Raw genomic sequence first — 27,622 nt, 5'->3', positions numbered from 1 at the left:
AAGAGCGGGCCATTCAAGCAGAAGAGTCTCTGAGAAAGACGAGACACAATAATGCTACCGCATCTGAGCGTTTTCAGGAGGAATACAGAATGCTTTCTGTTGAAATGGCTTGCAAAGTTGAAGAGAATGAAAAGATGATCGCGGAAGCGGCTGCAGAAGCTGAGGAATTGCGGCAACACAACAAGCTTATGGAAGAAATGCTCCAGAAATGCAATCAAGAGCTAAGGCTTATAACAGATCAAAATGAATTGAAAGTGGAAGAGCTTGTGAAACAAGTAAATTCAAAAGAAAAAACAATAGAACAGATGTCGCGAGAACTAGAAGTGAAGTCTAAAGAACTTGGGGATGCACAAAGACATAGGGATGAAAAGGATGCTGCATTTTCAAAGCAAGTTGAAATGCTCAGATCTCAAATTAGAAAAATGATGTCAGAGGAGTGTACAATGTCTAAACTGAAGCTAACAAATAACATGTCCAAGATGATAAAAAGAGATGAAGAAACAACCTCTGAAGGACATTCAAGTATGACACTAAATGATGAGAAGATATTTGGCGCCGTTCTGTCAGAAGTAGAAACCTTTAAGATCCAGCACAATGAAATAAGAAACAGTTTGCACAAAGAACAACTGGACAAAGAAAATATGAAGAAACAGATATCTCAATTAGAAGGAGAGCTTAAGAAGAAAGAAGCAGAATTGGGTGCAATGGAAAAGAAGCTCAAGAATAACAAAGGACGAAGTGCTGTTTCACATATGAATTTGACTTCAAGAGATAATGAGTGTGCTGCATCCTCTTCTTTTGCTAAGGCAAATGTTAAGAAGTCAAAATCAGAAATGCATAAGGTAATTCCTCAGCTGCCATACTTAATATCAGATACTAAGAACATGCTTATTGTCTGTGCATATTAGAACAGGTTAAATGGTAGCATCACACTGATGAGTTTATTACCCAGTGTGCCTAAGTCATGACTCCTAATAAAAAGGAAAAATGGTAGCTTTTTTATAGAAAATATTTGAACTAAACAGCTTTATAGTACTTAACTACTTCTCATGGTGTGATTCTTCTAGTTAAATTCAACTGTATTGAGTGAGTGTGATGATAATATATGGCTAGGTAAATAAGCAGAAGGTCTCAAACATAAATTGTGATAAAAAAAATATTTCATCAACCTTTGACTTTAGTGTTGCTTTGCACAAATTATTTGATATTGATCTCCTATAATAACTTATACTTTTGATATTTGTAACATGAAAAGGGAGTGGATACTGCAAGCACAGCTATTAGCAAGTCAGCTGAGAACACAGATATTATAGTCTCGAATAATAATCATGACAGCGAACGTCTTACAAAGGAACTATTGAATGAAGTTTCAGTCCTAAAGGAAAGGAACAAGTATATGGAGACTGAACTGAAAGAAATGGAAGAAAGATATTCAGAGATTAGTCTGAAGTTTGCAGAGGTAGAGGGAGAGAGACAACAACTTGTTATGGCTGTACGCAATCTCAAGAATGGTAAGAAGAACTAGAACACTTGGCAGGTGTTTTGTTTCATGCAAAATATACAGAGGTTACAAAGGAGGCAGGATATTCACGATTCATGATTACCAGAATGGTGGAACCAAATTGAACCTGTACAGCCAGGATGTTTAAGAGTTTTACTTAAACCTCGTCCGAAATTATATTTCGGTTTGTACGATACATTGGCAAGGTAACCAGGGATATGATGTTAGAGCCTCATATAGGCCACATGTAGCCAAAAGGTTTATCATCAGTTTGGCATTTTTGGTATGCAATGTAACACATAAATGAGACCTATGTTATGCTTAAAAGAAATGCCTTTGATTGAGAATGTAGACAGAATAAAGAGAAAACAGACTATTTAGTCTGGAAATATACAATAAACTGTTAAGGTACTTGGTATACTAATTTATTGAAAAGCCTTAATTTGAAGCCAATTTTTTAAGATCTTGTTTTTATGCTTTTGAAAAAACTAGTTTTTGATTTCATATACAGAAAGCTATTTTTAAAAGCAGTTTGGTTCTTGGTAAATCCCTAATACAGGTGTGTAATATAATTTTTAGTAACATTTTGACAATACCAAAACACCATTGTTAGTTTATTAGTTTTACTAAAAAATAAAAATAATAAATGCAGCAAGTAACATCTTGTAACCGCAGCATTATCTGGAAAGTGACACAAAATAAATGAGAATTTGTTCTACTTAATTCATTGAAAGTGGCTCTATGCCCTCAACCTACCATTTGGCACAATCAATAACCAATTATAATTATTCTGATCAACAGCAGAAAATGAATCAACTAGACAGTTGTATGTATTACCATACACATATCCAAAGTTGGAGAATCCTATTATCATAATTATTTGTGCATATCATTATCATCACTTGTCAAACAATTAAAGGAACTATTAAAAAAATGATACTATCAAGCTTCTCTAGACACCTGTACGGTTTCATTACATTTGGATGAATCACTGTCCTCGATTAGTATAAGACCATAGGAGCAGTTTTGTCTTATGACTATGACCACCAATTATAGGACTCCACGTACACAAATATACTCAACACGTGGCAAATCATTGAGATATTTTGGTTGTGCAACACGTGTCTCCATTATTGAAAATGCAAAATGTGTCATGTTTTATTCTCTCTATAAAACGGAAGCTTTTGATCTCCTTATTATAGCAGTTTCTTTTTCTTCTGTTTATTACAACAATCATGGATTCAAGAGTAGTTATTCAAAGTCAAGTGAATGAGAACAACGATGAACAACACTCACATAAAGTTGATTCACAACAAGGTATGTATGATTATATTACATTATATGAATCACATTTAATTTGAAGCAAGTGTTATTATATTTGAAAACAATTACTCTATATATTTTCTCTATCTTTCAAATTTTTGTATGTAGTGACACATGGTGCAGAAGAAGAACATCATTCTTCTGACCATGAGAAGAAGTCTGTTCTGAATAAGGTGAAGGCAAAGGCTAGGAAAATTAAGGATACAATTAAGAAGCATGGTCAACATGTAGTTGATCATGGTAATGGGCATAACAATGAAAATCAGCATAGTCATGATGATGGTGACTTGGATGAGGATAATGAAATGGTTGAAGACACAGAAGTTCATGAAGCACCAAGTAATGTTCTTTTCTACATTATCTGCAATTAATTAAATTATGCTTTAATTGAAGGACTAGTACATTAATTCCCTGAACTCTTCTATACTATGAAATAGAATCTAGCATTTAGTTTTAGGGCTGTTTATTTTTGGTGTTTCTTATTTTCATTTCCACCGATAAAATAAACATTAGAGAATCTAGAGTATTTGAAAATGTATCTGAAAATAGATTTAATTTTTTTAAAAATTATGAAAAGTTTTATAACATTGTTTTTTAGGGTTTCTAAAAATATATTCCCTCTAGTTAGCTTCAATAGTATCTCTATGACAATTAAAATGAAAAATTTATAACTAAATATTGTTAAATTAGTGTAAGAACCCATGCCATGCACACGGATCAAATATTTCCTTTTTGAATATTTTTTAAAATAAATTAGACAATGTGATATGTACCTAATTGTACTTGAAAAATTAAATTTTTTTGTTCATCGATATAAAAAACAAATCTGAATTTTGTGTGTGGATGTTGTGCAGTTTATGACAGTGAAGATGTTAAAAGTGCTACTACATCTACAGCAGCATTTGAGCAAGTTGAAAGTTTAGGAAATTCAGGAAATGATTTTAAAGGTACAAAAGTTATGGAAGAAGAACCACATTATGATCCACTGGTTGAAGGAGTTTCTTCAACTACTGAAATCAATCAAAACATAGCCACTGACCAAGACAAAACATTTGCTGTGGAAGAGAAGCCAGGGCAATTTGAGGCCAATTTAGAGAGGCCAATAATCTTGGAGAAATATTCTAAAGAGCAAAGAAATATTCCCAGTGATCAAACCAAAGACACTGATCCAAGTGGTGCAGGTAAGTTGGTTGATTCAACCAAGTCTCAGAACTCAAGTTTGGCTACAGACTCTGCATTCTGTATCAATATATATTAGTTCTATTTTAAAAGATTTAATGCTTATGATTTGATGAAATGAGTTCTTAGTTGTGTTGATTTTTTTACTATACTCAACCATATTTCAAAACTTCTTGTCAAGTTATACCTGCAATTTTGGCATAAAGGTGTGGTGCTTGGTTTTAGTATTAGTGACTTAATATGGTGTCTAACTTTGCTATGTATCAAAAATAGAAAAATCAATAACTTAATATAGTGTTTACACTATCAACAAATCACTATCATTCATATATATAAGTAATAATTTAAAAGTAATAATTTAATTCAAAAGGTTATTATGATTTGACGATTATGATTGATTGATAATATAAAAAAAATTACTACATTGTATATGAATTAAATCAAAAGTTTAGTTAAATTAAAAAAGATTGAATCATCGAATGGTGCTGTCAAAAAATGAATTGAATGGAAATAATACAAGACAATAGGCTCATTCATTTTCTTGTTAGAGTGACCATAAGAATTTATTTAGCATTGAGATTAATATTTTCATGTGTGTTGGTTTATAGGAATTGATGAAATAAAAGACATTACACCACTTGAGGAATCTCTTGAGAGATTGAATGTGCATGATGAGCCAAAACCTACCACAGAACCAAAAATTCAACCATCTGTTGCTGACACTGAATACTCTCCTGCTGCTGCTAGAAGCCATGATCAGTTTGTGCCACACTTCTCTAATGCAACAAAAACTCAAACTGAATATCCTCATGAACCAGCATCCACAGATATAAATAGAAAAAACCAGAAAATTCCCTCAGGCTATGAAGAATCAGCAGTGGAGACACAATCAAAACCCAAAAGTTACACAGATGAAATTGAAATTGATGAAGCTTCTAAGCTAGGTAATGATGAGAAATTTGAGCAACAAAAAAGTGAGAATGCTTCTTCTAACATGTCAGGGTCCATTACAGAACAAGGAAAGAACATTGCTTATTCTGTTACTGAGAAACTAGCTCCTGTTTATGGAAAGGTTGCAGAGGTAGGAAGTGCAGTGAAATCCAAAGTGTATGGAACTGAAACAAAAAATGAGGTTCAAGAAGATCATGAAAAAGGGTTTACTGTGAAGGACAATTTGGTTGAGAAACTAAGGCCTAGTGAAGAAGATAAGGCACTTTCTGAGGTGATTTCAGAAGCTTTATTACGTAATAAAGGGAAAGAAGAGACATTGAAAAAAGAGAATGGAAGCTTTGAAGAGAGCAATGTGATTAGTCCAGGAAAAGGTGTGGTTGACAAGGTTAAGGATGTTGTTGGCTCTTGGTTTGCAAAATCTGGAGAGAATCAATCACAACAAGGTAATTCTTTTTCTAGTAGCATTTGTAAAATGTTTGTGTGCTATATTTGATATGTTTCTTATTTTGTTGTTGTAGGAATTAGTGAAGACTTATCAAAGAAGAAAAATTATGTTGAGGAAGTGGAACAAGTTGGCCAAGTTGTGGATGAAGGAAGAAAACAGGAGTAATCCAATTGAAGAACAAGTGACCTTTATTAAATTTCTCTACAGATAATAAATTTCTGTGAAGTGATCATGTTAGTTGTTATTAGATAGTTGTTCATGGTGCTATATAGGAAAGTTATATATTTTGTTCATGGTGGACTCATGTGGAAGTTATTATGTTTGTGTAGGTGTGGGAAAATTACTATATGATATTGTTGTAACTTGTTAGAGTGTGGTTTTTTTTTTGAAGCAATTGTAAGGGTGTGATTGTAAGATTAAATTATAAAATATTTGTTTATATATGATTGTACTGTGACATGGTGAATTTTGTGTTTTCATATATCTAATATTTGGTACTAAAATATGGTTAGATTAGATATTTGTATAAAATAATTATATTACGTGTTGGTACATTGAAAATATTTTTTTTACCCAACCTAAATGGTCATTTTTGGATTGAGTGGGAGTATAAGATAACTCTATAAAATTTAATCTATTAGATTTAGAAGTGAGAAACAATTTTAAAATGAAAATTTTAAGTTATGAAATACAAAATGGATTCTCTCCATTTTTTCTTTTTCATGTGTTTTTTAAATTTCATTTTGAAATTTCGAAATTTCATTTAACTTAAGTTTTTTTTAAGGAATGACAACATTAAGTTATATTACATCTAAAAAAAAATAATATTAAGTTATTCCTTTAGAACTACATTGTAATATAATTTGTTTAAAATATTTTTATAGTATATTTGTGTCAAATATTTTACACTATCAACAATATATTGTTATTAATTAGTTAATTATTTATTTAAAAAATATAGAGTATAATTATCAAAGAAAGTGACATTGACCTTCTCCTATATCTATTTAAATGACATTCACTCCCTCTAATTTTTAAAAATCAACCACTTCTTTTATTGTTCAAGGTACGATACTATTAGTGTTTTTACTTAACTTTGCATAGGTAGAATGTGCATTCTTTGTCTTCTTTTTTTGTGAATGAGTTGATAAGAAAACATGTTTATTACAATTTTTTTTAGTGAAAAGATGAGATAAATATAATTTAAAAACTATAGATAAGAAGTATTATTATTATTATTATTATTATTATTATTATTATTATTATTATTATTATTATTATTATATTATTATTATTATTATTTATTTATTTATATTGCTTATTCTGTTACTGAGAAACTAGCTCCTGTTTATGGAAAGGTTGCAGAGGTAGGAAGTGCAGTGAAATCCAAAGTGTATGGAACTGAAACAAAAAATGAGGTTCAAGAAGATCATGAAAAAGGGTTTACTGTGAAGGACAATTTGGTTGAGAAACTAAGGCCTAGTGAAGAAGATAAGGCACTTTCTGAGGTGATTTCAGAAGCTTTATTACGTAATAAAGGGAAAGAAGAGACATTGAAAAAAGAGAATGGAAGCTTTGAAGAGAGCAATGTGATTAGTCCAGGAAAAGGTGTGGTTGACAAGGTTAAGGATGTTGTTGGCTCTTGGTTTGCAAAATCTGGAGAGAATCAATCACAACAAGGTAATTCTTTTTCTAGTAGCATTTGTAAAATGTTTGTGTGCTATATTTGATATGTTTCTTATTTTGTTGTTGTAGGAATTAGTGAAGACTTATCAAAGAAGAAAAATTATGTTGAGGAAGTGGAACAAGTTGGCCAAGTTGTGGATGAAGGAAGAAAACAGGAGTAATCCAATTGAAGAACAAGTGACCTTTATTAAATTTCTCTACAGATAATAAATTTCTGTGAAGTGATCATGTTAGTTGTTATTAGATAGTTGTTCATGGTGCTATATAGGAAAGTTATATATTTTGTTCATGGTGGACTCATGTGGAAGTTATTATGTTTGTGTAGGTGTGGGAAAATTACTATATGATATTGTTGTAACTTGTTAGAGTGTGGTTTTTTTTTTGAAGCAATTGTAAGGGTGTGATTGTAAGATTAAATTATAAAATATTTGTTTATATATGATTGTACTGTGACATGGTGAATTTTGTGTTTTCATATATCTAATATTTGGTACTAAAATATGGTTAGATTAGATATTTGTATAAAATAATTATATTACGTGTTGGTACATTGAAAATATTTTTTTTACCCAACCTAAATGGTCATTTTTGGATTGAGTGGGAGTATAAGATAACTCTATAAAATTTAATCTATTAGATTTAGAAGTGAGAAACAATTTTAAAATGAAAATTTTAAGTTATGAAATACAAAATGGATTCTCTCCATTTTTTCTTTTTCATGTGTTTTTTAAATTTCATTTTGAAATTTCGAAATTTCATTTAACTTAAGTTTTTTTTAAGGAATGACAACATTAAGTTATATTACATCTAAAAAAAAATAATATTAAGTTATTCCTTTAGAACTACATTGTAATATAATTTGTTTAAAATATTTTTATAGTATATTTGTGTCAAATATTTTACACTATCAACAATATATTGTTATTAATTAGTTAATTATTTATTTAAAAAATATAGAGTATAATTATCAAAGAAAGTGACATTGACCTTCTCCTATATCTATTTAAATGACATTCACTCCCTCTAATTTTTAAAAATCAACCACTTCTTTTATTGTTCAAGGTACGATACTATTAGTGTTTTTACTTAACTTTGCATAGGTAGAATGTGCATTCTTTGTCTTCTTTTTTTGTGAATGAGTTGATAAGAAAACATGTTTATTACAATTTTTTTTAGTGAAAAGATGAGATAAATATAATTTAAAAACTATAGATAAGAAGTATTATTATTATTATTATTATTATTATTATTATTATTATTATTATTATTATTATTACTATATTATTATTATTATTTATTTATTTATTTATTTATTTATTTGTGCCTAATACCACATGTGGTCTCTTAACTTATGTTAACGATTTAGTCATTTATCTTTTTTTTCTTCCTGATTTGGTCCTTTATGTTTTTAAACAATTTCAGTTTTACCATTTAAGTGGAGTTTTGTTAAGAAAAAATTAAAAAATCCCTCTTATAAATAATTGCATATGTTCATCAAACCTTTATGAACGATTATCACTTATCTAAAGTGATGTCTATGGAGTATAAATATCTCATAATTTCAGTTTTAACGAATCATTCCTACTACCAAACTTGGAACAAACTTTGAAGATTTTTCAGAAATATTTCAAAAACATAAAGGGTGACTTTTTCTGAAAACGGACGAGGAATTTTGTAACTTTTTCTTAAGGAAACTCCATTTAAAGAGTAACTCTGAAATTATTTAAAAATATAAATGATCAAATCGAAAAAATAAAATAAAAAAATAAAATACTAAATCGTTAACCAAAATTAAGTTATGGGACCGAGTGATATTTAGCATTTATTTATTTATTTTGACTTTATAATAAATAATAAATATTACTATAATAATAATTTTATACAATTTAAAGAATACAAATAAAATATTTGGTTTTTACATTTAAACAAAACGATGCGTTTCGACTAATGAACCTTCTTCATTCTGACTCCAACCGTAGGGTTTTGCAGGGTTTCACTTTCAATCCGTTTTCAGTCTTCATTTCATCACACAAACCATAGAAAAGACTGATACAATGTGTCGCACCTCCATATGACGCCATTTCTCGACGCTCTCAACCTTGTTCCCCTCAACGCTCCAAAACATCATCGTACCCGGTACGCTATATCGCCTTTTTCATCTTTTTTTGCTTCTTTTCTTTTCGAAGAACCCGTATGTTTTCAATTCAATGGGTATCCATCCAATTTCTAGCATAGCGTACTTCTGGAAGCTTCCACTGCAAGGAAATCCCGTTGTTCTATTGAGAAAATCGCGTTTCTTATTTTTGCTCATTTCACAGTTGCCGAGATGATGGGTTCGAATTCAAACCATGAATTCAATAGCCCTTTTAGGTGTAAGGAAAAGGGTTGTTCACAAAATTTCTAATTACTTGATTATTTCTCGGAGATTATGTAACCGTAGTTTTGATGTTAATAGTGAGTTTGAATGCGTTGAGGAGCCTTTGAAAAAAATTGTTTCAGATTTTGATTCTACTTTGGATGAAAGGCTTCATTTGAATTGCGATCAAAAGCCCTTTTCACTTAGACAAGGGTTTATAGATACTGTAAAGGTAGATGCTAAGAGGGTACTTGAGATTCTTAGACAAGATGGTCCTGGTTTTGATGCTAGGTTGGTTTTAGACGAGTTGCGAATACGACCTTCGGGGATTCTTGTCAGAGAGGTTCTCTTGGGAATTTTGAAGAACATTAATAGTGAGAATAAGACAAGGTGTGCAAAGCTGGCTTATAAGTTTTTTGTTTGGTGTAGTCAGCAGGAGGCTTACCGGCACACTGCGAATGCTTATCACTTGATTATGAACATATATGCTGAGTGCGAAGAGTTTAAGGCGGTGTGGAGGTTGGTTGATGAGATGATTGAGAAAGATTATCCGGCTACTGCTCGTACTTTTAATATTTTGATTCGGACTTGCGGCGAGGTGGGCTTGGCTAAGACATTGATGGAGAGGTTCATAAAATCTAAGACCTTTAACTATAGGCCTTTTAAGCATTCTTATAACGCCATTCTACACAGTCTTCTTGTATTAAACCAGTACAAACTGATTGAGTGGGTTTATGAACAGATGTTGCTTGATGGTTTTTCCTCAGATGTTTTAACTTATAATATTGTCATGTATGCCAAGTACAGACTTGGAAAGGTGGATCAGTTCCACATACTTCTTGATGAGATGGAAAGAAATGGATTTTCTCCGGATTTTCATACTTACAACATTCTTCTTCATGCTCTTGGTAAAGGGGACAAACCACTTGCAGCTCTTAATCTCTTAAATCACATGAGAGAAACAGGTATAGAGCCAACTGTACTTCATTTCACCACATTGATAGATGGACTCAGCAGAGCTGGGAATCTGGATGCTTGCAGATATTTTTTTGACGAAATGAGAAAGAACGGTTGCATGCCAGATGTGGTGGCTTACACTGTTATGATAACCGGATATGTAGTTGCCGGTGAGCTTGAGAAAGCGCAGGAAATGTTTCAAGAGATGCTTTCCAGGGAACAAGTCCCAAATGTTTTTACATACAATTCTATAATTCGAGGATTATGTATGGCAGGAAAATTTGATGAAGCATGCTCAATGCTCAAAGAAATGGAAAACAAAGGTTGTAGTCCAAATGCTGTTGTCTATATTTCATTAGTGAGTTGTTTGCGGAATGCTGGAAAGGTTGCTGATGCTCGTGAGGTGATAAGACAAATGATGGAGACGGGGAAGTATACCCACTTACTTTCAAGATTCAAAGGGTATAAGATATAGTCGTAAGACTTTCAAATCGGACATGTTAACTCATGGGGCATCGACTCTTTGGTTGGTTAACTTAGACTAATCACCTGCTGCTTCTTCAGCTGGTTAGATGCTGGAGGAAAAAAGTATGTACTACGTGGTCCCCCATTCCCCTAATATATAATTCTTTCTACACTGAGAAGTCAAAATGTAAACCTGTATCCCATTTTTTTATAACAGATTATGATCAATATTTATTGTTCATTATTTTAGTTGTGCTTCTTTTAATTCATTTTTGCCTGCATATGGCTAAGAGCTTATTCTCGAGATTTGGGGTGCAGAAATCATCTTTACTTGTACCAAATATTTTATTTATGGGCCAAGTAATTTAGATTTTAACTTGAGTCATGTAACTTCATTCTTTTGCTTTTGCCATAACCATTTATAACTTGTAAGTGGATAAAGGATTGATAATCTGAATGCTTGTCTGTTCATCAATTATTTGGTACTGTAATTGCACTTCCTAGCTTTTGGAAAATCTTTTTTTAGCCCCTGAGAAGTCAACAGTGTTCTGTTGAGGAAAATTCGTTGTTCGTATAGTATATAGTATGACTGTTTGGTATAATCTTTTTCAACAGTAATATTTTATTTCAATATTTTTACTACTACTACTACTACTACTACTACATTATCCATTATTAACTTCAATTATCGTGCTCATCTCCTTTTTCTGTTGATATTTGAAGTGGCATCATTTTGATTTGTATGTTATTCAGTATTATTTTGTATCAGATGAAACTTCATTCTGTCATTCATGATTTGGAGATTAGATCTACAATTAAAATCTTTTAATTTTTGAGTTGTAAGACCAAGTCTCTTTGGTGCATTTCCACGAGTCTGGAGCAAGCAGCTAAAAATATTTCCTAGAGACAAATATGCGGTAATTAATTATGCTGTCTTCCAAACACTTACCTAAGTTGGTTGCTTTTCTTTGTGGCTTCAATGACAGCCATCGTCTGCTGCCATATTCCACATGAAGATTGCAAAAATATCCTATGTACTGGAAGATATGGTCATTGTTTATTTGTTGGCTCTATATTTTGGTGCAATCTAGCTCCTTATTTTTTAGAGAGGATTTTTTTCAACAATAAGACGGGCTTGCCTACTTACAAATTTAAATAATGTAGCTCTTTGTATGGGTTTGGTCTATGCCCCTGTATTGTTGTATTTATTTTTTATTTTTCCGATTGGTAATATATTCTTGATATGCTGCAGATGATTGTTAAAGCCTAGGGTGTCAGCTTAGCTGGGATTCCTTCCTCTATGGTGATGCCTCTGCATACCATTTTTTGCTATAAAATGATAAGCTTCTTCTGTCATTAGACCGTTATGGTTTATTCATTATGTTGGTAAGTTCATAGTAGGATCTGTCCAATCTGAAGATAATTAGAACTACCAAATATTAGGTAAATTTTATAAACTCACAGACATGGATATACTTTTTTTTCCTTTTTTTTATTAGATTTACTTTTGAATGTGCACTAAAAATTGTGTTTATTCTTGTGATTTACATTTCACCTAGTCCAGTTGTGTTATTTACAGGATAGTATAGCCTTATACTGATGAAGGTACCGCAATTTTCTGCTTATGGTACTCGCAATTCAGAGTTTAAGGTAAGTTTGTTTGTCATCCAAGATTTAGGGATTAAGTATCTGCTTGTAGTTTGCTTTGGTCTGTCAGATAAGCCTATTATGCTTTTTGTTCTTCACATTTAACGTGTTTACATGATTAAATTCGTCAGTTTCAATTGATTTAAAATATGGCTAGCTGTATACTTTAAGACTGAAACTTCACATTTAATTGAAGTAACTTTTTCTAAGAGTTGAAATATAAGGCTTTTAAAGTTACTTCAGTTTCAATTGATTTACTTTAGTATAATGTAAATATAAGGCCTGGTTAGCTAGAATTTCTCCTTGAAGTTGAACTATGGGATAGAAATCAAGGTGTCACAAGACCATTCTCCTGAAGCCTCATTGTGTAATAAAAGTATGAGTCTATTTATTAAGATTACTGAGCTGATTGTACTGTTTCCTGAAACCTGTGCAACATCAGAAGCAGTATTGCAATAGTAAAGATAAATTAAATAGTCAAGAACAATTCCTGTGTGAGTTGTGTTTTTATTGGTTCAATTATTCGTAAGTTCAAGATGAATTAAAATAGTAATAAAAAAGTACCAAAGCTTGTATTGAAATGTTTTTAAATAATTTTTTTGAATTTTTTATTGGTCGTATTGTTTTTATGCCAGATATATTCAATTTCAGTATCACCATTCTTCAAAATCACATTCATCATATCAGTTCAATTTAAGCGACTGTGCTCCTTATAAGCATTCCATAAGATATCCATTAGTTTATGAATTTTAGTGATGCCAAACATTTTTGCCTTTTACTCGCTTTTGTGACATTTTACCAGCATTAACCAAAGGCATAGATATTATCACACTAGAAGTCATTTGCACCTTTAAGAGTTTTTGTTTTAGCTCAGCATAATAAAAACATGGAAATGAAAAGGGAAAAAAATGAAAATCCAATAATGTGTATTGTCTTTATTTTTTCTCCTCCTGTTTCTCTTCTTTTTTCTCTTCCTTCTTTTCCTCTTTCTTCTCTTCTTTGGCAGGTCCAACTGATAGTATATCCACCTTCCCTACTTTCTTCAGCTTCTTTACTACTGCCACTGTATCCATTTCGCCAATCACTGTTAACTTTTGTTCCTGCACATCTGTGGCAATTGAATCAACTCCTGTTCATCAAAGTACCAACAGTTAAACAGGTGAGATTGGTTTTCTGCTAAAAAGAAATTGGAGTAAATGAAAATGAAAACACTCACCATAGATATCTGCAACTGCTTCAATTGCTTTCTTCTTAGTTTTGTCATCAATCATAGTAAGGACCTTTAACACCACCTTCTGCTATGGATCCAGTGAGGGACAGCACATGGAGGAGACAGACACAAGAGGATAGAAAAAGTGGTAAACAAAATTCTAAATTGAAGAATTCATATAATTCATAATCAAACAAGCATGAAAATGTGCACATAGTATAATAACAAGAAAATCCATCAGGGTCTAGTGCAGGTGTTTGATGCTTAGTGTGTGAGTATTGTAAACTTTGGAGTAATGAGTTTGTTGTGTAGAAACCCAAATGTGAAATGAGTACCTGAGCCATTATGAAGATGGAAGAAGGTGTGAAAACAAGTAAGAGGAGAATTTAGAAGTTGTGGTTTTTATGTAAACAATAATATAAGGTAAGGCGTGAGGTTGTGGATGTCTTTGTGTTACATCCAAAAGATGGACACTTTAAGATGAAAACTTCTGGCCAGCATGGCGTAACTCAATAGCACACATAGGACAAATGTTTGACGTGGTGATGGCATGTTACGTGCCATTCGGAATATCTTTTCATTTCACTTTCCTTTATTCATCTCGTTATGTTACGGTTGTTTGTTACAACTTTTTCACAAAAAAAAATATAATAACAATAATTAAAATATTCAATAGTTTTTGAAAATTTAATGTTTTATACGGTTTAAAAAAATATGAAAATAATCTAAAAGATGTATTTAAAAGTGTTTATTAATCTAAATTTTATATCAAATGAAGTCTTTAAGATTAGAGAGAGTAGTATATAACAATTTTTTTAACAAAATAAGTACCCCATGCTGCCAACTAAACACAATTGAGCATAAGAAAGCAAAAATACAAAGAGTGACATGAACCTTATTTCTATCTGAAATAAAACATTTACAAAATTGATTACAAGAAAGCAAAAATACAAAGAGTGGCATGACATGAAATGAACCTTATTCCCAAAAAGATAAACACATAATCAATCACCCTTGGACATGGTTTCTCATCATATGCTTCTTTATATTCCCCATTTTTATTACAACTGTCACATAAATATCATCAGCAACATCTTCCACCCATCTGAAGTAAGCATACCTCCAATTCTTCTTCAACCATAAAGTTCCAATAAATCCCCATAACCCACTCGCAAATCCAATTGCTATCACAAAGTAAAAGCACACTTTTTCTACATCACTTTCATTTTCCTCATCATCACCTTTTCTTTCAGAAGTTCCATGCGAAATATCACCAGGACACTTATTCGGGAGTGGAGATCCACATAAGTATGTGTTGTAAGCATAAATAGATGGGTCATCAAAAGTTAAAAATTGATTATCTAATGGAATTGGTCCTGAAAGGTTATTGTGAGACAAGTTTAAATGACTCAATGAAGTTAATGCAGACATGGTGTTTGGTATTGTGCCTGAAAGATGGTTATGAGACATATCCAATGATTCTAGTGATTTCATGTCTCCTATCAACTTAGGAATCTCTCCTTTCAATTGATTTTTGGACAAATTCAAGCCATGCAATTCTGTGAGCCAAGTGATTTCATCAGGAATGAATCCAACCAAATTGTTTTCCGACAAGTCCATGTTGACTACAAGTTTTACGATTTTGGTATACTTAAGTTCCCTTCCTTTCATGACTTCGGTGACATCTTGACTATGTTGGTATCAGTGACCTCGCAATAAAGAAAATATATCAGTTTTCGTTACCAAATTAATCTGTATCAAGCGCACAGCGGAAATTAAATTTTGAGGCATGCAAAGTTAGCAATATAGAAATTTAAAGAGAGAGAGTTAGAGAAGAAGACACAGAGATTTATCCTGGTTCGGTTGTTCCACAACAACCTACGTCCAGTCCTGAAAATCCAATCGGATTTCAGATTTTCTTCTCCTTCAATAGAAAGAATCAATTACAAAGATTTTCCAGTTTCCTCCCTGAAACCTATCAATCTCTAATTATATCTTTCCTATTGAATACCCTCTGATCCTTGAAGACACTCAGCAGCCTATCACAGAATCAAAGTGCGACTCTTTCTTGTTGAATCCTCTCAACCAAGAAAGTAGCCACCAGTTTCGAGCTGGCTTTTCTTGCGTTCTATTTCGTTCAAAGTTTGATTACAGAAAGAATAAAGATTGTAAAACAAAAGGGTCTTCAATCTTTATGAATGTTGCTCTTCACAAATCTGGATATTCATGGATTGTTCTTGAGCACATTATCATTTCTCTTAGATTGTCAACAAACTGTATTGAGATCTGTAATCACAATTATGACGTTGTTAGTTTGTTGTTATGAACAGCTAAGAGCGTTGTGAGAAATTATGAAAGTTATGAAATGTTATGTAAAAGTTCTCAGAATAAAGATTGAAAGACATCTTATATAGTTTCTGAAAAACCAACTACGAAATCGATTTCCCAATCGATTTTGTAAAGTTATAAAAGGTGCTAAATCGATTTGCCAATCGATTATCGCGAGTCTTGTTTTTCTTTAATCTTGAAACTATACAAGCTAATCGATTTACCAATCGATTCTTTAAAACAACACTTTTCAGTAGAACATGTCCAGACCTGTATAAATCGATTGCCTAATCGATTTCTGGGAATCTGTTTTGATAAAACTATTTTCAATCGATTACTCAATCGATTTGCCAAACTTCAGAGTTCACTGTGTTTTCAACAAGTTTATTTCAATCGATTTACCAATCGATTGTTTTCAAAACAGTGGCTCAGGTTTTGGATGTCAATCGATTTGTTAATCGATGTGATTCAAAAATAGTGATTCAGTTTTAATATCAATCGATTTGCCAATCGATTGGTTTCAAAACAGTAGCACAGCTATTTGATATCAATCGACTTGTCAATCGATGTGGTGGCATGTTCCTGAAAAGTTTTTACCTGGTGTTTAGTTCAATCGATTTCCAAATCGATTGCAACCAAACTTTATCAAAATTAAAAGTGTTAACAATTGATTGTTCAATCGATTGTATTTGTCACAGGTGAGGTCATTTTTCAAATGATATTTTATCAATCGATTTGCCAATCGATTCCCTCAGCACTGGAGTGCCACTGTGACTCATTCAATCGATTTACCAATCGATGTGTTACCATCAGGTTTGATTTGTGAAATGTTCAATCGATTTTCTCCAAATCAGAGGCTACTGACTTGTGCATTTTTCATTTTTAATTGATCTAATCGATTGCCTAATCGATTGCACATTCACAAACACTTAGGATTTCCTTACACCCTTGTTATGAAATCGATTTCCCAATCGATTTACATATTCAGAATTCAACTTTTGTTGATTTCTTGTGTTCCAAGCAATTTGATCCAAGTGTGTAGGGTTTGATTCTGGTTCCTGAAATCTTGCTCAATTCAAATATTAGATTTATCATGCATTGTATGAACATTGTTGAATTATTAATTATGTCAAAATTAGGAATTAAAGGATCAAAATCCAACAGACTAGACCATTCGGCTGGAGCTGCAGCTTTAAGAACAGAAGGAGATGCAGCAGCAAGCCCTATAACGTTTATGCTTATTGGACTAGGAGCCTTTCCTATAAGCTTGTATGGTTGCATAGAAACTAATTTTTGATTGGCTTTATATAATGCTTTGTCCAAAGTCATCCCTTGAAGATATCCTATGCAGCGAGGTATTGAACCTTGTAATCTATTTCTAGAAAGGTCCAAAATTTTTAGCGATTTGAATCGGCATAGTTGTAAGGGAATGTTACCGCTCAACATGTTTTGTCGCAGTCTAAGAATCTGCAATGAAGGAAATGTGTTTGCGGTCCATGATGATGGTATACTCCCAAAAAAATGATTCTCCCCGAGATCCAAAATTAACAATTGCTTAAGATTTCCTAGAGACCTTGGAAGCTCCCCTTGAAGACTATTATTGTTCAAATGCAACCAATACAATGAGTAAATACTTCCAAATGAGCTTGGGAATACACCTTCTAGTTTGTTAGAAGACAAATTTATGTTGTACAATATTTGATTATCCTCCCAACAATTTGGAATTTCACCAGATAAGTTGTTGTTTGAAAGGTCGAGGATGAACAACATACTTTGGCAAAAAGAGATTGGTATTGAACCATTTAAGAGGTTACTTCCAAGATTCAAGTTCCCCAAAGAGGGCATTATATGGCCAATATTTTTTGGAAGTGAACCACTGATTTGATTGTGGGAGAGATCCAATTCCCACAAATTTAAATAGGGTAGAATTGTAGCCTGTTCTTTTTCCATAAACATTGTTCCATTCAACTTGTTTGAAGAAATATGTAAATACATCAAATCGACAAGTTGACCAAGACTTTCAGGAATGACGCCATTAAAAGAATTGTTTGAAAGATTAAGATACCATAAGTTTGTAAGTTTCCCCAGACTTTGAGGAATGAGGCAATTAAAATAATTGTTTGAAAGATCAAGACACTCTAACTTTGCAAGTTTCTCTAGACTTTGAGGAATGATGCCATTAAAATAATTTTTTGAAAGATTAAGATATCGCAACTTTGTAAGTTTCCCCAGACTTTGTGAAATAGAACCATGAAACTTATTAGAAGAAAGATCTAACCAAATTAAATTGATAAGTTGTCCAATATTACTCGAAAGAACCCCTTCCAATGTATTCTCAGATAGTCCTAGTTCTTCCAAATTTGACAACTTTCCTATAGATAAAGGGATAGGTCCGTGGAGAAAATTTGAACTAAAATCAAGGTACTTTAGATTTTCAAGTTGCTCCAACCAAGTTGGCATGCGATCACTTATATCATTATAACTTAAATCTAGAAACTTCAAATCATATCTAATGCATCCAGATAATTCAAATTGTCCCATTAATTCCCCTTGAAGCTTGTTTCTTGATAAATCTAACTCTTTAAGGTGACACATGTTTGTTATGATTGATGATAGAAAACATTCTGTGAGAGTGAGTTGATTACTATTAAGATCGAGGGTAACAAGTTTCTTGAGCTGGGCAAGCCATGATGGAATTGAAGTTAAACTATTTCCCTGAAGTTTAAGGGACTCAATGGAAAACATATTTCGAAATGCATCAGGAATTGGACCATGAAGGTCATTGAAAGAAAGATCAAGATGGGTAAGTTTATCAAATTTGCAAAACCAGGATGGAACTGATGTGAAGTTGTTGTCTGAAAGGCCAAAGAATTCAATGGAAGTAGTCATGTTTTGAAAAGCCTCGGGTATTGGACCGTAGAACCTATTGTTTCCAATATCAAAATGCACAAGCTTTTTTAGGTTACTGAACAACAATGATGAAATTGAATGAAGATAGTTCCAAGAAAGATCGAGATGCACAAGTGATGACAAGTTGGTGAAAGCATAAGGTATTTGACCATGAAGCCCATTGTAAGAAAGGTCAAAAAGGGTAAGTTTCTCCAAGTCATTGAACCATGATGGAATAGAAGTGAAACCGTTTCTAGAAAGGTATAGCAGTTGAATGGAAGACAAGTTTCTAAAAGCAACAGGAATTGGATCAATCATGTTATTCGACTAGTGTCATCATTCATTTGTAAATCAAGGAAATTGTAGCTAAGATCAAGCGAGCGTAGGTTCTTCAGATTTCCGAAACTGATGGGAATCCTTCCTATAAAATAAGCATAAGAGAGAGATAGATACTCGAGGCGTCCCATGGAACCCAAGAACATGGGAATTTGACTGTAATTGAAGTCATTTCCGCTCAAGTCCAAGTAAGTCAAGTATCTCAATTGCAACAAAGATGAGTTGAGATTTGGAGCAATTAGTCTCAAACAATTTGCCATATCATTATCATAGGGGGAAAGATAGTCAAAATAATCATTATCATAGGGGGAAAGATAGTCAACATTATCTTCACGAGGGTGGTGAACAACAAGCTCTGTGTAACAAGGATTCCTGAGATCAAGCTTGACAACATGGGCAGTAACATTGTCACAACCAATGCCTTCCCATTGGCAACAGTTATTGCCTTTCCATGAGGAAAGCCTGGTCAGTGAATCTTCATCAAAAGATGCTTTGAACTCGAGAAGGGCTTGCCTCTCATGTTCTATACAATGGACATTTGAATTTGCACATAAGCATATTTCTGCAATTTCAACCAACAGCACAAGTACTAATATTGCACATTCGTATCTTCCCATGTTTTTATTGAAATTGAATGATTCCTTTCATTTCACTCAAACCACTTATATATAAACATACCGGGCATTGAAACTTTGTAACAAGTAAACCAATTTCGTGGAACCAACAAACTAAAACCAAATGCCAAGGCAAGTTTTTAGTCTTTGAATTTTCAAACTATCATATTCATTATTCATTTGATTATGTACACTAAATGCGTGTTTTTAGTGCCCCACTCATGATGATAGTAGTATAGACTACCTCTCTCCCTCACCATTACAACATTTAAGAGTATATTAGAAAAAAGGTAAAAAAATTGTATCTAATATTCAAAAATAACTTATATTTAATTTAGATGTATAAAATAGATATCTGAATTGATTAATCTAAACAAAAATTTAAAGATTTTTGAAAAATACAAAAGAGAGAAAAAAATTTACATAAATTATATTTAAAGATAGAGATAGTGGTGAACTCATAGCAGTGAGATTTTATAAATCATAATTTTATTTAAGTCATATTTCTAAATTGTTATTATTCTTACATTTACTTTTTATTTTCTAAATGATTAATTGATTATTGCCTCAGTTAGCAAGGAGTTAACTTATAGTCTAAATTTTATGAGATTTGAAGTCAATTTTTTTTTAAATTGAAGTCAATCTTTTTTATCTGTTAGTAGTAAATTAGTAATTAGGTTACTTTTTTCAAATTTGAACTCAATACCTCTTTGTTATATATTACTGCTTTGAAGTCTATCTTGATATGATAAATCCCAAAATCCAACTAATTTAAAAAATAAATATAAAAAATAACACATATTTAATTTTATTTTTGAAGGGATACATGTACCAACGCATTGATGAAAAAAACAAATACATGTTAATTGTTAAGTTAAAAAAAAAATCAAATTGACGAATAAAGTCAATAAAGTAATGGGCATTATGACAACGAATTAAGTCAACTCAAATATAATTTGAGATTCACCCTTGATTCGTGAACTAAACTAGTTGAACTTAGGTTTAAAATTGAGTTCGTTAATTAAATTGAATTTGACTCGTTTAATTTATAAGTTGTATGATTATATATAGTGTATCCGGTGAGAAATAATAGTTATTAGAAGAAACGGGAACTATTAATAATAATTATTAAATTTAATTAACGCAAATAACCATTGAATTTAATTAAACATCATAAAATATGTGACTATATCTCCATCCAATAACTTTTAGATATTAAATATAATATTTTTAAATTTATTTTCTTTCTTATTTTTGTAATAATTCGAATTAAAAACTCCTTAACGTTATAATTTATCATTAATGTTGTAATTAAACGAGAACTATTAATGTTGTAACTCCTTAAATTACTTTCTATTTTTGTGATAATTAGACTTTCATGTTATAATTTATTGAGTTGATTATATTTTGTTAAGAAATACTTACAAAATTAATCTTGTGGTCCCATTTTTATGTTGTAAATTAGGATATTCACATTTATCAATTATAGATAATTCCATTGGTGAATTAAAAACGTTGAAGGAACTATAAAATAAAAAATTAAAAATAAATAAATAAATAAAAGACTTAAATTCAAAACTCGAAGAACATTCGTTTAGAGCAACTTTCACTTACTAGCATTTGTGTATAAAAAAATACTTAGACCAACATTCACTTCATAATTGACTAGTAGAAGTAAACCTCAAGCTTTAAAGGTTAAGCGTTTGAATTTTCAACAATTTATCACAAAATAAGTTGTGCTTTTTGTGCCCCACTCATGATGTTTTTGGATGATTTATTTTCAATTTATTTTGTACTATATGTTATAAATACAACTTTAAAAATACTTTTTTTAGGAAATCCATACTAAAATTATATTTGGTTATATAATTTAAATAAATTTTATTTTATAAAATGACGTTGGTACAAAAAAATATTTAAACATAAACTACTTTTAAAAAAACTCATTTTAAAGTAAAAATGCATTAGCAAAATGAAATTTTTTCAAAAGTATATTTGCAAACTATAATTTAAACACATACTAAGTATATGTTTTATAAAAATAAATATTACATCAAATGTGATACGATTTGAATTTGAATTTTTTTAAATTAGAGTGAAATATTGAATGGAATAAAACATAATACTCTGATGCTAAATATAAATATCGACCATGTAAAGCAAAACTTGGATACACTTGATTTTAAAGACAGGACTTTTACTAAATTCCTATTAAAGAAATAACTAAAGCTATATTGGCTCCTATTACACGTATAAACATTAGATTCAAAATTTGTTTTATCAAATAGAGATGAATGACTAGAGATTAATAGCTATAGTTGACTCTTTTTTGTAGTTAGAACCCACTTAATAGTACTGTCTTTTGTCCTATAATTTTTCTTAAATGTTAAAACAATATGTTAAAATTTCCACACAAAAAACAGTTAGATTGACTTCTAGGATGATGTACCAAAAATTTCCACACAAAATCCTTCACATAATCAACATTCAAAATACACTAATTAAAGTTGCAAAACATGCCCACTCATTTTTTAACCTATAGGTCCAATCACACACACAAAAAGTCTTCAATGTGGTTTTGGCGAGACCAAGAAACGGAAAAGTTTTGGTTTTTCTTCTCTTTTCTTTTGAACACTTGTACAAGGAGATAAAAAAAATACATTTTTTACTAAGGTTTTTCGTTATAACTTCCACTTAGTGGCATGAGAAGTGGTGTTAGTGATGATAGTAGTGGTTGTGGGGCATCGTGGTGGAAAAGAGGAGGTGAGAGAAATGGGACTGAAAAATAAAAGAGATTCAATGTGGTGTAGGACATCATAAAATATGCGAACTCCTTTAATTAAAAAATATATTAAAATAGTATATAAAAACTTTATTTTAATATTTTAAAATTTAAAAACTAAAAAATTTATTTTATTTAAAGTAGTTTATGGTGAGAGATTTAAGATTTGATTTTAAAAATTGTTTTGTAAAACCATTTTCAATATTATATTTTTTTAAATTAAAAAAACAAAACAGATAAATTGTGTTTTACTTTTCAGTTTTCAATTCTTTTAATTTTTTAGTAAAAAAATATTTTAAAAATTGAACCTGTCAAATATTTTTTTTTTAACTAATATTTTAAATTTATTTATAAAATAATTTTTAAAAATTAAAAAATAAAACACAATCAAACCAGCTCTTAATTAGTACTTCACCCCCGAAAGCCACATTACTCAGCAAAGACTTATATTTATTAGAAAGTAACCTTATAGCCAAAAATGGAAGAATTCTTGGTTAACCCTTATGTCAAGTAAGTGCACTTATGATGCCCAAGGGTACATAAAAAATAGTAAATTGTATAACCACGTTGCTTACACTTTTGCAAGAATTAAGCATTACTTAGAAAATAGGAATGGAATTGTCGCAATAAATATTAAAGTGACCATATTTGGGAATTTGGAGCTCAACTTTTCATTTCAACATGAGAGGTGAGAATTAAATAAGTGATTCAATGAATTTGAAAATTCAAATCAAATCAATTAATTTGGTTTAGTTTTTTTAAGTCTAATTCAAACCAATCAATTCCAATATTTATTATTTTGAGTATTTATTTTAGATCTTTTAAATCCAATCACGCGAACTAAGTTATTGTATTTTATTATTATATATTTTATTTCAGTTTATCTTTAAAAAATATGCTGAATAAAAGTTAATTTATTATAAATTTTTTAAAATAACTTTTTAAAATATTAACTTGATCGATTCAATCTAAATTCATCTGTCTTTCATCGGTTTACTTTGATTCGAATTTCATGAATAAAGATTATAAAAAACAAACTAAATTAAATTAATTATTTTTTATTAATTGGAATTTATTTTTTTCCAAAAACCAAATCAAATTACACCCCCTAATTTCAACACTGTATTGTTGTGTAAAGTATGTGGTATAATGAGAAATTTTGTCAAAAACAAACCAAATAACTAAGCAAAACAAAACTTGATGTTATTTTCGAAAGTTGCTACAATGATAACTTTGTAAACAGCCTTATATAAATAAACATAAGAGTACATGAGAAAGAGAAAGGTTTGGTGGTTGGTGTGAAAGAGTTAAAGAATAAAAAGAGATAAAAATGTTGTGGTTTTTGATTATGACAGACAATAAAATATTGACATTATTAACTATTAATTACTAATACTGACCATTGAAAAAACAAATAAACATAAGAGAGTATAAGTTGAATGCATGCAAGATTTGTAAACTTGATGAAAAGCTCGATCAAAAGACAAACAGAAAAAAAGGCAACGAGAAATTAAGAAGAAAAAAAACAACACAGTAGACGAAGTGAATAACATACCTTTGTTGCTTCAAATTTCTGCATACTTTCATTGTTATCTATGTTAATTTCAGTATTAAATATTTAATATATAAGAAAATTGGTTTAAGGTTTTGGGTTGAAAAATTATTATTTTGGAGATGATATCAAAAGAGAAGATATTGTCATTCTGATTTCTAATAAAAAAGAATTCAAAAATTGTAGTATCAATTGTGACACATGTTCATATGATTTATATTAAAAATTTAGACACCTCATAAAACTGCTAGATATATAGATATATGGTAGAAATTTAACCTCAGAGACTATATATCGACTGAGAAATAATTCAAAAATTTTAATTTATTTTTTTTATTTCAAAGACTGATAATACATTTCACTTTCAAAGACGAAAACAAATATTTACATGTTTTAGTTGTGTGAGTGCTAGGGAATGTAATGAAATTTGATCGATGGAATTGGGTGAAAAAAATAGTGGTTTCTATGAGGGAAATACAAGATAGTCCGACCCGACATAACTCATTCGACCCATGTTGAATTTGGGTGATGCAGTTAAGTTGAGACAGGTAGTTGAATCTGCACGGAGGAAAAAATTGATTTCTAAGGATTAAGTTGTTCGGGTGAATGATTTGAATCCGACGGTGATCAAATCCGACCATCCATATTATTATTATTATTACTATTATTATTATTATTATTATTATTATATTTAATATTTGTTATATGGCAAAAAAAAAGAGGTTTGGGCTGATTTTTATTGATCCAACCACAAGCCCAAACATCAAACCCAATTACCCAAAATATGAATGAAAAATTGAAAATATAAGATCAGAAGTTCTGCTAGGTTTGTTCACCCTCCCTTTCATGTTAAGAGACCCTTTAATTTTGTGATTTTTTTTTTCATCGTGACCAGGCATTGTTCTGTTCATACCGTATAAAACCCTAATTGACGCTGAAGTACCAATTCGATTTGAGAATTATATTGAGACGATCATGAGAGCAATGGATTTGTTCGGAGAGATGGAGGATCAGATAACGTCTATGGCGATGGACGTTGACGACGTCGAACAATTCGAGATGTTAGCCGATGGCGTTATCGTCACTGATCACAAACTCACCGATTCTGATTTCTTCAACTCCTTCCAAGACGATTTCGATGATGCGGATATAAATTAGCATATTTTCTTCTTATTCATAATTAGGTCATTGTAATTTCGTGTGTTCATCTTCACGATGGAGAATACAAATATCATGTACTTTTTTTCTTGGATTTTTGTGTTAATATGATGTGATATTTGATGGTGACTCTTTTGTGATTAATCTCAATTTCTTGTTATGAGTTTTGTGATTTATCCTGTCTAGTTTTTTTGTGTGTGTATTGATTTGATTTTGGTGCTATTTTGGTTTCATCTGTTTTACTAGGTTTTATATGAGAAAGCCTTTTTTCGATTTATATTTCAGCTGAAGCAGTGTTATAGGTGGAGAGACATCGGAAGGTTTATTTTGATTGTAGTTGTATGTTTGAATGGAAGTCTTATACTCTTTGAATGGGTGATCCTGTTCAGAATGGGATTCTCTATAATATTGTGTTGTCAATGGCCAAAAATAGCATATCGAAGTCCAATACTAATTTGTTTCAAATTTTGCAATGCTGTGGCACCATAACAATTGTTATTTGGATTGAAATTGAACATATTGATGAACTCATTTTTTAACTGTTTATTGGTTCATTTTTCTAAATGTCATTCACTTTTTAAAAAGTGATAAATTGTGCTGACTTATGAAAAAATGGATCAATCATAAGAGCATGGAGACTGTGCTTATTGCTTTTATTTCCTCATTTTATGAGTTAGCTTTTATTTCCTCATTTTATGAGTTATAGAGGAATGAAAGCTTTTGGATACCATAGAAAACATTTATCAACCATGAGAATATTATCACAATAGCCTTAATTTATTGCACACCACGTTTTGATTATGATATTCATAGTTTTGATACGGTGAAACTGTATCAAAGATATAGTTATGATGATTTTATCGGTGAGGAGATCTAATAATATGAGATGAGGTTTTATGTTATGTTGAGTTTTATTTACTTGAATGTATGATTGACTACAAAGGAGAATACACAAATATGCGAACTTTTTAACATATTTCAATTCTGTTATTTATTTTTTTTTCTTCTAATTTGCATAGATTTTTTGAACATATTTTAATTCTGCTGTAGTTATTATTTTAATTTGAAGGTATGAACTTTATTTTATAAAAAAAGTTAAATATATTTTTTAAGAAATAGATTTTTTTTTGTAATAAGATAAGAGTTTGTTAGAATATCTCCAACGGTTGGAGATACTCTTAGGGTTGAGTGGATAATAATCAGATATTGAATTATAATTATATTATTTTAATTGGATATTTAAAATAGATTTAATTCCAATTATTGATTTGGGTCTCATAACTAGATTTTTTGCACAACCCTAATTATCATGTTGGGGCAATTTTTTTTAATGGATCAGTTATTGATTTAACCCTCACAGCCGGATTTTTTGCACAACCCTAATTGGCAGATTGAGCCAAATTTTTTTAATGGATTGTATTATATGTTACAAACTATATAAGGCTAAATTATTTTTCATGGCTAAACTATATAAGGCTATAAGATGGAAAGAAATGAGTCCTGTTTTTATCCATCCACACACAACCAACCCGTTTTTATCCACCCGCACACACCTATCACCCAATAACCCCAACCCAAAAATAAAAAATAGACGAGGAGAAGGAAAAATTGTGGATGTTTGGTTTTTCATTGGAACAAACAAAATCATGACAAAAGTTACACTATATACCAAACATGGGTTTGGACATAGTTGTATAGTCCTTTAATTTATTTCATTATGACAAATTAACTCTTTTGTCAACAAAAAAAATATCCTTAGAAATTAAGGAACTTTTTGTAAATAAAGTTAAAACAATAAAAAGGTATAAATTGGTTATTTCTAATTAAGGGTATTATTGTCCTAAAAATAAAAAAACATTTCTCTCTTTTCATTTTCTATTCAACCAAACAAGAGAAAAGAGAGAACACGCTTTATTGTTGCTATTTCTTCTCTTTCTCTTATACTACTGATAATACATCAAATCTACCCTCGGCCAAACATAGCCTAACTGCTCGGGCTAGCTTCTTCGTGATTCTTGCAACAATCATGGGGATGTTTATCAGAGTCATGTGGTACATCATCTTCATCGCTATCATCTTCATCAAAGGGCTTCTCTTTATGAAAGATACAACACTTCTTGGAACTCTTTTTCTGCATAAATTCATTGTCCACAGTGCCCTCTTTCCACGACACCTTCTTTTTCTTGCGATTGAGGGGGAGAAAAAGGACTTCGGGTTGCTGTTGTTCCCGCTGAGATGAAGAG

The 27,622-nt window shown here is 30.9% G+C and overlaps 7 protein-coding genes and 1 long non-coding RNA gene across 13 annotated transcripts in view; 5 read left to right on the top strand and 3 right to left on the bottom strand.

The window, feature by feature from the left end:
• LOC101499984 (uncharacterized) overlaps nucleotides 1-1,954 on the top strand; it is a 4,967-nt gene extending 3,013 nt beyond the window's left edge. Inside the window, 2 exon segments of the mRNA XM_073366842.1 lie at nucleotides 4-842; nucleotides 1,256-1,954. Coding sequence (XP_073222943.1) covers nucleotides 4-842; nucleotides 1,256-1,525 — 1,109 coding nt within the window. The 3' untranslated portion in view covers nucleotides 1,526-1,954.
• Nucleotides 1,955-2,658: 704 nt separating this feature from the next.
• On the top strand, nucleotides 2,659-5,865 carry LOC101500742 (low-temperature-induced 65 kDa protein-like). Its single transcript, XM_012714708.3, has 5 exons — nucleotides 2,659-2,818; nucleotides 2,933-3,163; nucleotides 3,679-4,005; nucleotides 4,612-5,397; nucleotides 5,473-5,865. Exons 1-5 carry the CDS (start codon nucleotides 2,737-2,739, stop codon nucleotides 5,562-5,564), a joined length of 1,518 nt encoding a protein of 505 aa, XP_012570162.1. The 5' UTR covers nucleotides 2,659-2,736; the 3' UTR covers nucleotides 5,565-5,865.
• An 851-nt stretch (nucleotides 5,866-6,716) lies between these two features.
• LOC140919905 (uncharacterized) lies at nucleotides 6,717-7,547 on the top strand. Its single transcript, XR_012162550.1, has 2 exons — nucleotides 6,717-7,079; nucleotides 7,155-7,547. It is a non-coding gene; the product is annotated as an uncharacterized lncRNA (long non-coding RNA).
• Nucleotides 7,548-9,035: 1,488 nt separating this feature from the next.
• Nucleotides 9,036-18,065, top strand: LOC101499257 (pentatricopeptide repeat-containing protein At1g55630-like). Of its 5 annotated transcripts, none has more exons than XM_012714737.3 (6): nucleotides 9,036-10,986; nucleotides 12,116-12,249; nucleotides 12,443-12,513; nucleotides 13,146-13,669; nucleotides 13,821-15,414; nucleotides 17,218-18,065. In XM_012714737.3, the coding sequence occupies exon 1, from the start codon at nucleotides 9,434-9,436 to the stop codon at nucleotides 10,871-10,873; it is 1,440 nt and encodes a 479-aa protein (XP_012570191.1). In that variant the 5' UTR covers nucleotides 9,036-9,433; the 3' UTR covers nucleotides 10,874-10,986; nucleotides 12,116-12,249; nucleotides 12,443-12,513; nucleotides 13,146-13,669; nucleotides 13,821-15,414; nucleotides 17,218-18,065. The 5 variants fall into 5 exon arrangements, with proteins under 5 accessions (XP_012570191.1, XP_012570190.1, XP_073223658.1 ...); XM_012714736.3 differs by having other exon boundaries at nucleotides 12,116-12,306; XM_073367557.1 differs by having other exon boundaries at nucleotides 12,116-12,306; nucleotides 12,443-13,669; nucleotides 13,821-13,868; nucleotides 13,962-15,414.
• LOC101498730 (heavy metal-associated isoprenylated plant protein 39-like) lies at nucleotides 13,315-14,195 on the bottom strand. Of its 2 annotated transcripts, none has more exons than XM_004496513.4 (3): nucleotides 14,056-14,195; nucleotides 13,727-13,808; nucleotides 13,315-13,639 (listed from the first exon to the last, which is right to left on the bottom strand). In XM_004496513.4, the coding sequence occupies exons 1-3, from the start codon at nucleotides 14,062-14,064 to the stop codon at nucleotides 13,446-13,448; spliced, it is 285 nt and encodes a 94-aa protein (XP_004496570.1). In that variant the 5' UTR covers nucleotides 14,065-14,195; the 3' UTR covers nucleotides 13,315-13,445. The 2 variants fall into 2 exon arrangements, with proteins under 2 accessions (XP_004496570.1, XP_004496571.1); XM_004496514.4 differs by having other exon boundaries at nucleotides 13,727-13,805; nucleotides 14,056-14,193.
• LOC101498390 (uncharacterized) lies at nucleotides 14,605-19,960 on the bottom strand. The gene is given in 3 exon segments (XM_073367558.1): nucleotides 14,605-15,414; nucleotides 17,218-19,246; nucleotides 19,249-19,960. Coding segments are annotated over 3 exon segments (3,357 nt in total). The 5' UTR covers nucleotides 19,891-19,960; the 3' UTR covers nucleotides 14,605-14,728.
• Nucleotides 19,961-25,049: 5,089 nt separating this feature from the next.
• LOC101498053 (small acidic protein 1-like) lies at nucleotides 25,050-25,508 on the top strand. The gene has a single exon (XM_004496512.4). It carries the CDS (start codon nucleotides 25,197-25,199, stop codon nucleotides 25,377-25,379), a length of 183 nt encoding a protein of 60 aa, XP_004496569.1. The 5' UTR covers nucleotides 25,050-25,196; the 3' UTR covers nucleotides 25,380-25,508.
• Nucleotides 25,509-26,978: 1,470 nt separating this feature from the next.
• LOC101497516 (uncharacterized) overlaps nucleotides 26,979-27,622 on the bottom strand; it is a 2,287-nt gene continuing 1,643 nt past the window's right edge. Inside the window, exon 2 of the mRNA XM_027333312.2 lies at nucleotides 26,979-27,622. This exon is cut by the window's right edge and continues 257 nt beyond it. Coding sequence (XP_027189113.1) covers nucleotides 27,364-27,622 — 259 coding nt within the window. The 3' untranslated portion in view covers nucleotides 26,979-27,363.

Source organism: Cicer arietinum, chromosome 4, assembly GCF_000331145.2.
Source record: "Cicer arietinum cultivar CDC Frontier isolate Library 1 chromosome 4, Cicar.CDCFrontier_v2.0, whole genome shotgun sequence".
Taxonomy (NCBI): Eukaryota; Viridiplantae; Streptophyta; class Magnoliopsida; order Fabales; family Fabaceae; genus Cicer; species Cicer arietinum.
This window is presented reverse-complemented; position numbering and strand designations above follow the sequence as displayed.

What these genes read in the sequence shown, in the direction of transcription:
- LOC101498730 (XM_004496513.4), bottom strand. An exon ending in AGCAGTTGCAGATATCTATG is followed by an intron (nt 13,640 to 13,726) that starts GTGAGTGTTTTC and finishes TTTGATGAACAG; the next exon opens with GAGTTGATTCAATTGCCACA.
- LOC101500742 (XM_012714708.3), top strand. Translation starts at nt 2,737, where the DNA reads ATGGATTCAAGAGTAGTTATTCAAAGTCAAGTGAATGAGAACAACGAT. An exon ending in TAAAGTTGATTCACAACAAG is followed by an intron (nt 2,819 to 2,932) that starts GTATGTATGATT and finishes TTTTGTATGTAG; the next exon opens with TGACACATGGTGCAGAAGAA. An exon ending in CACTGATCCAAGTGGTGCAG is followed by an intron (nt 4,006 to 4,611) that starts GTAAGTTGGTTG and finishes GTTGGTTTATAG; the next exon opens with GAATTGATGAAATAAAAGAC.
- LOC101498053 (XM_004496512.4), top strand. Translation starts at nt 25,197, where the DNA reads ATGAGAGCAATGGATTTGTTCGGAGAGATGGAGGATCAGATAACGTCT.
- LOC101499257 (XM_012714737.3), top strand. Translation starts at nt 9,434, where the DNA reads ATGAATTCAATAGCCCTTTTAGGTGTAAGGAAAAGGGTTGTTCACAAA.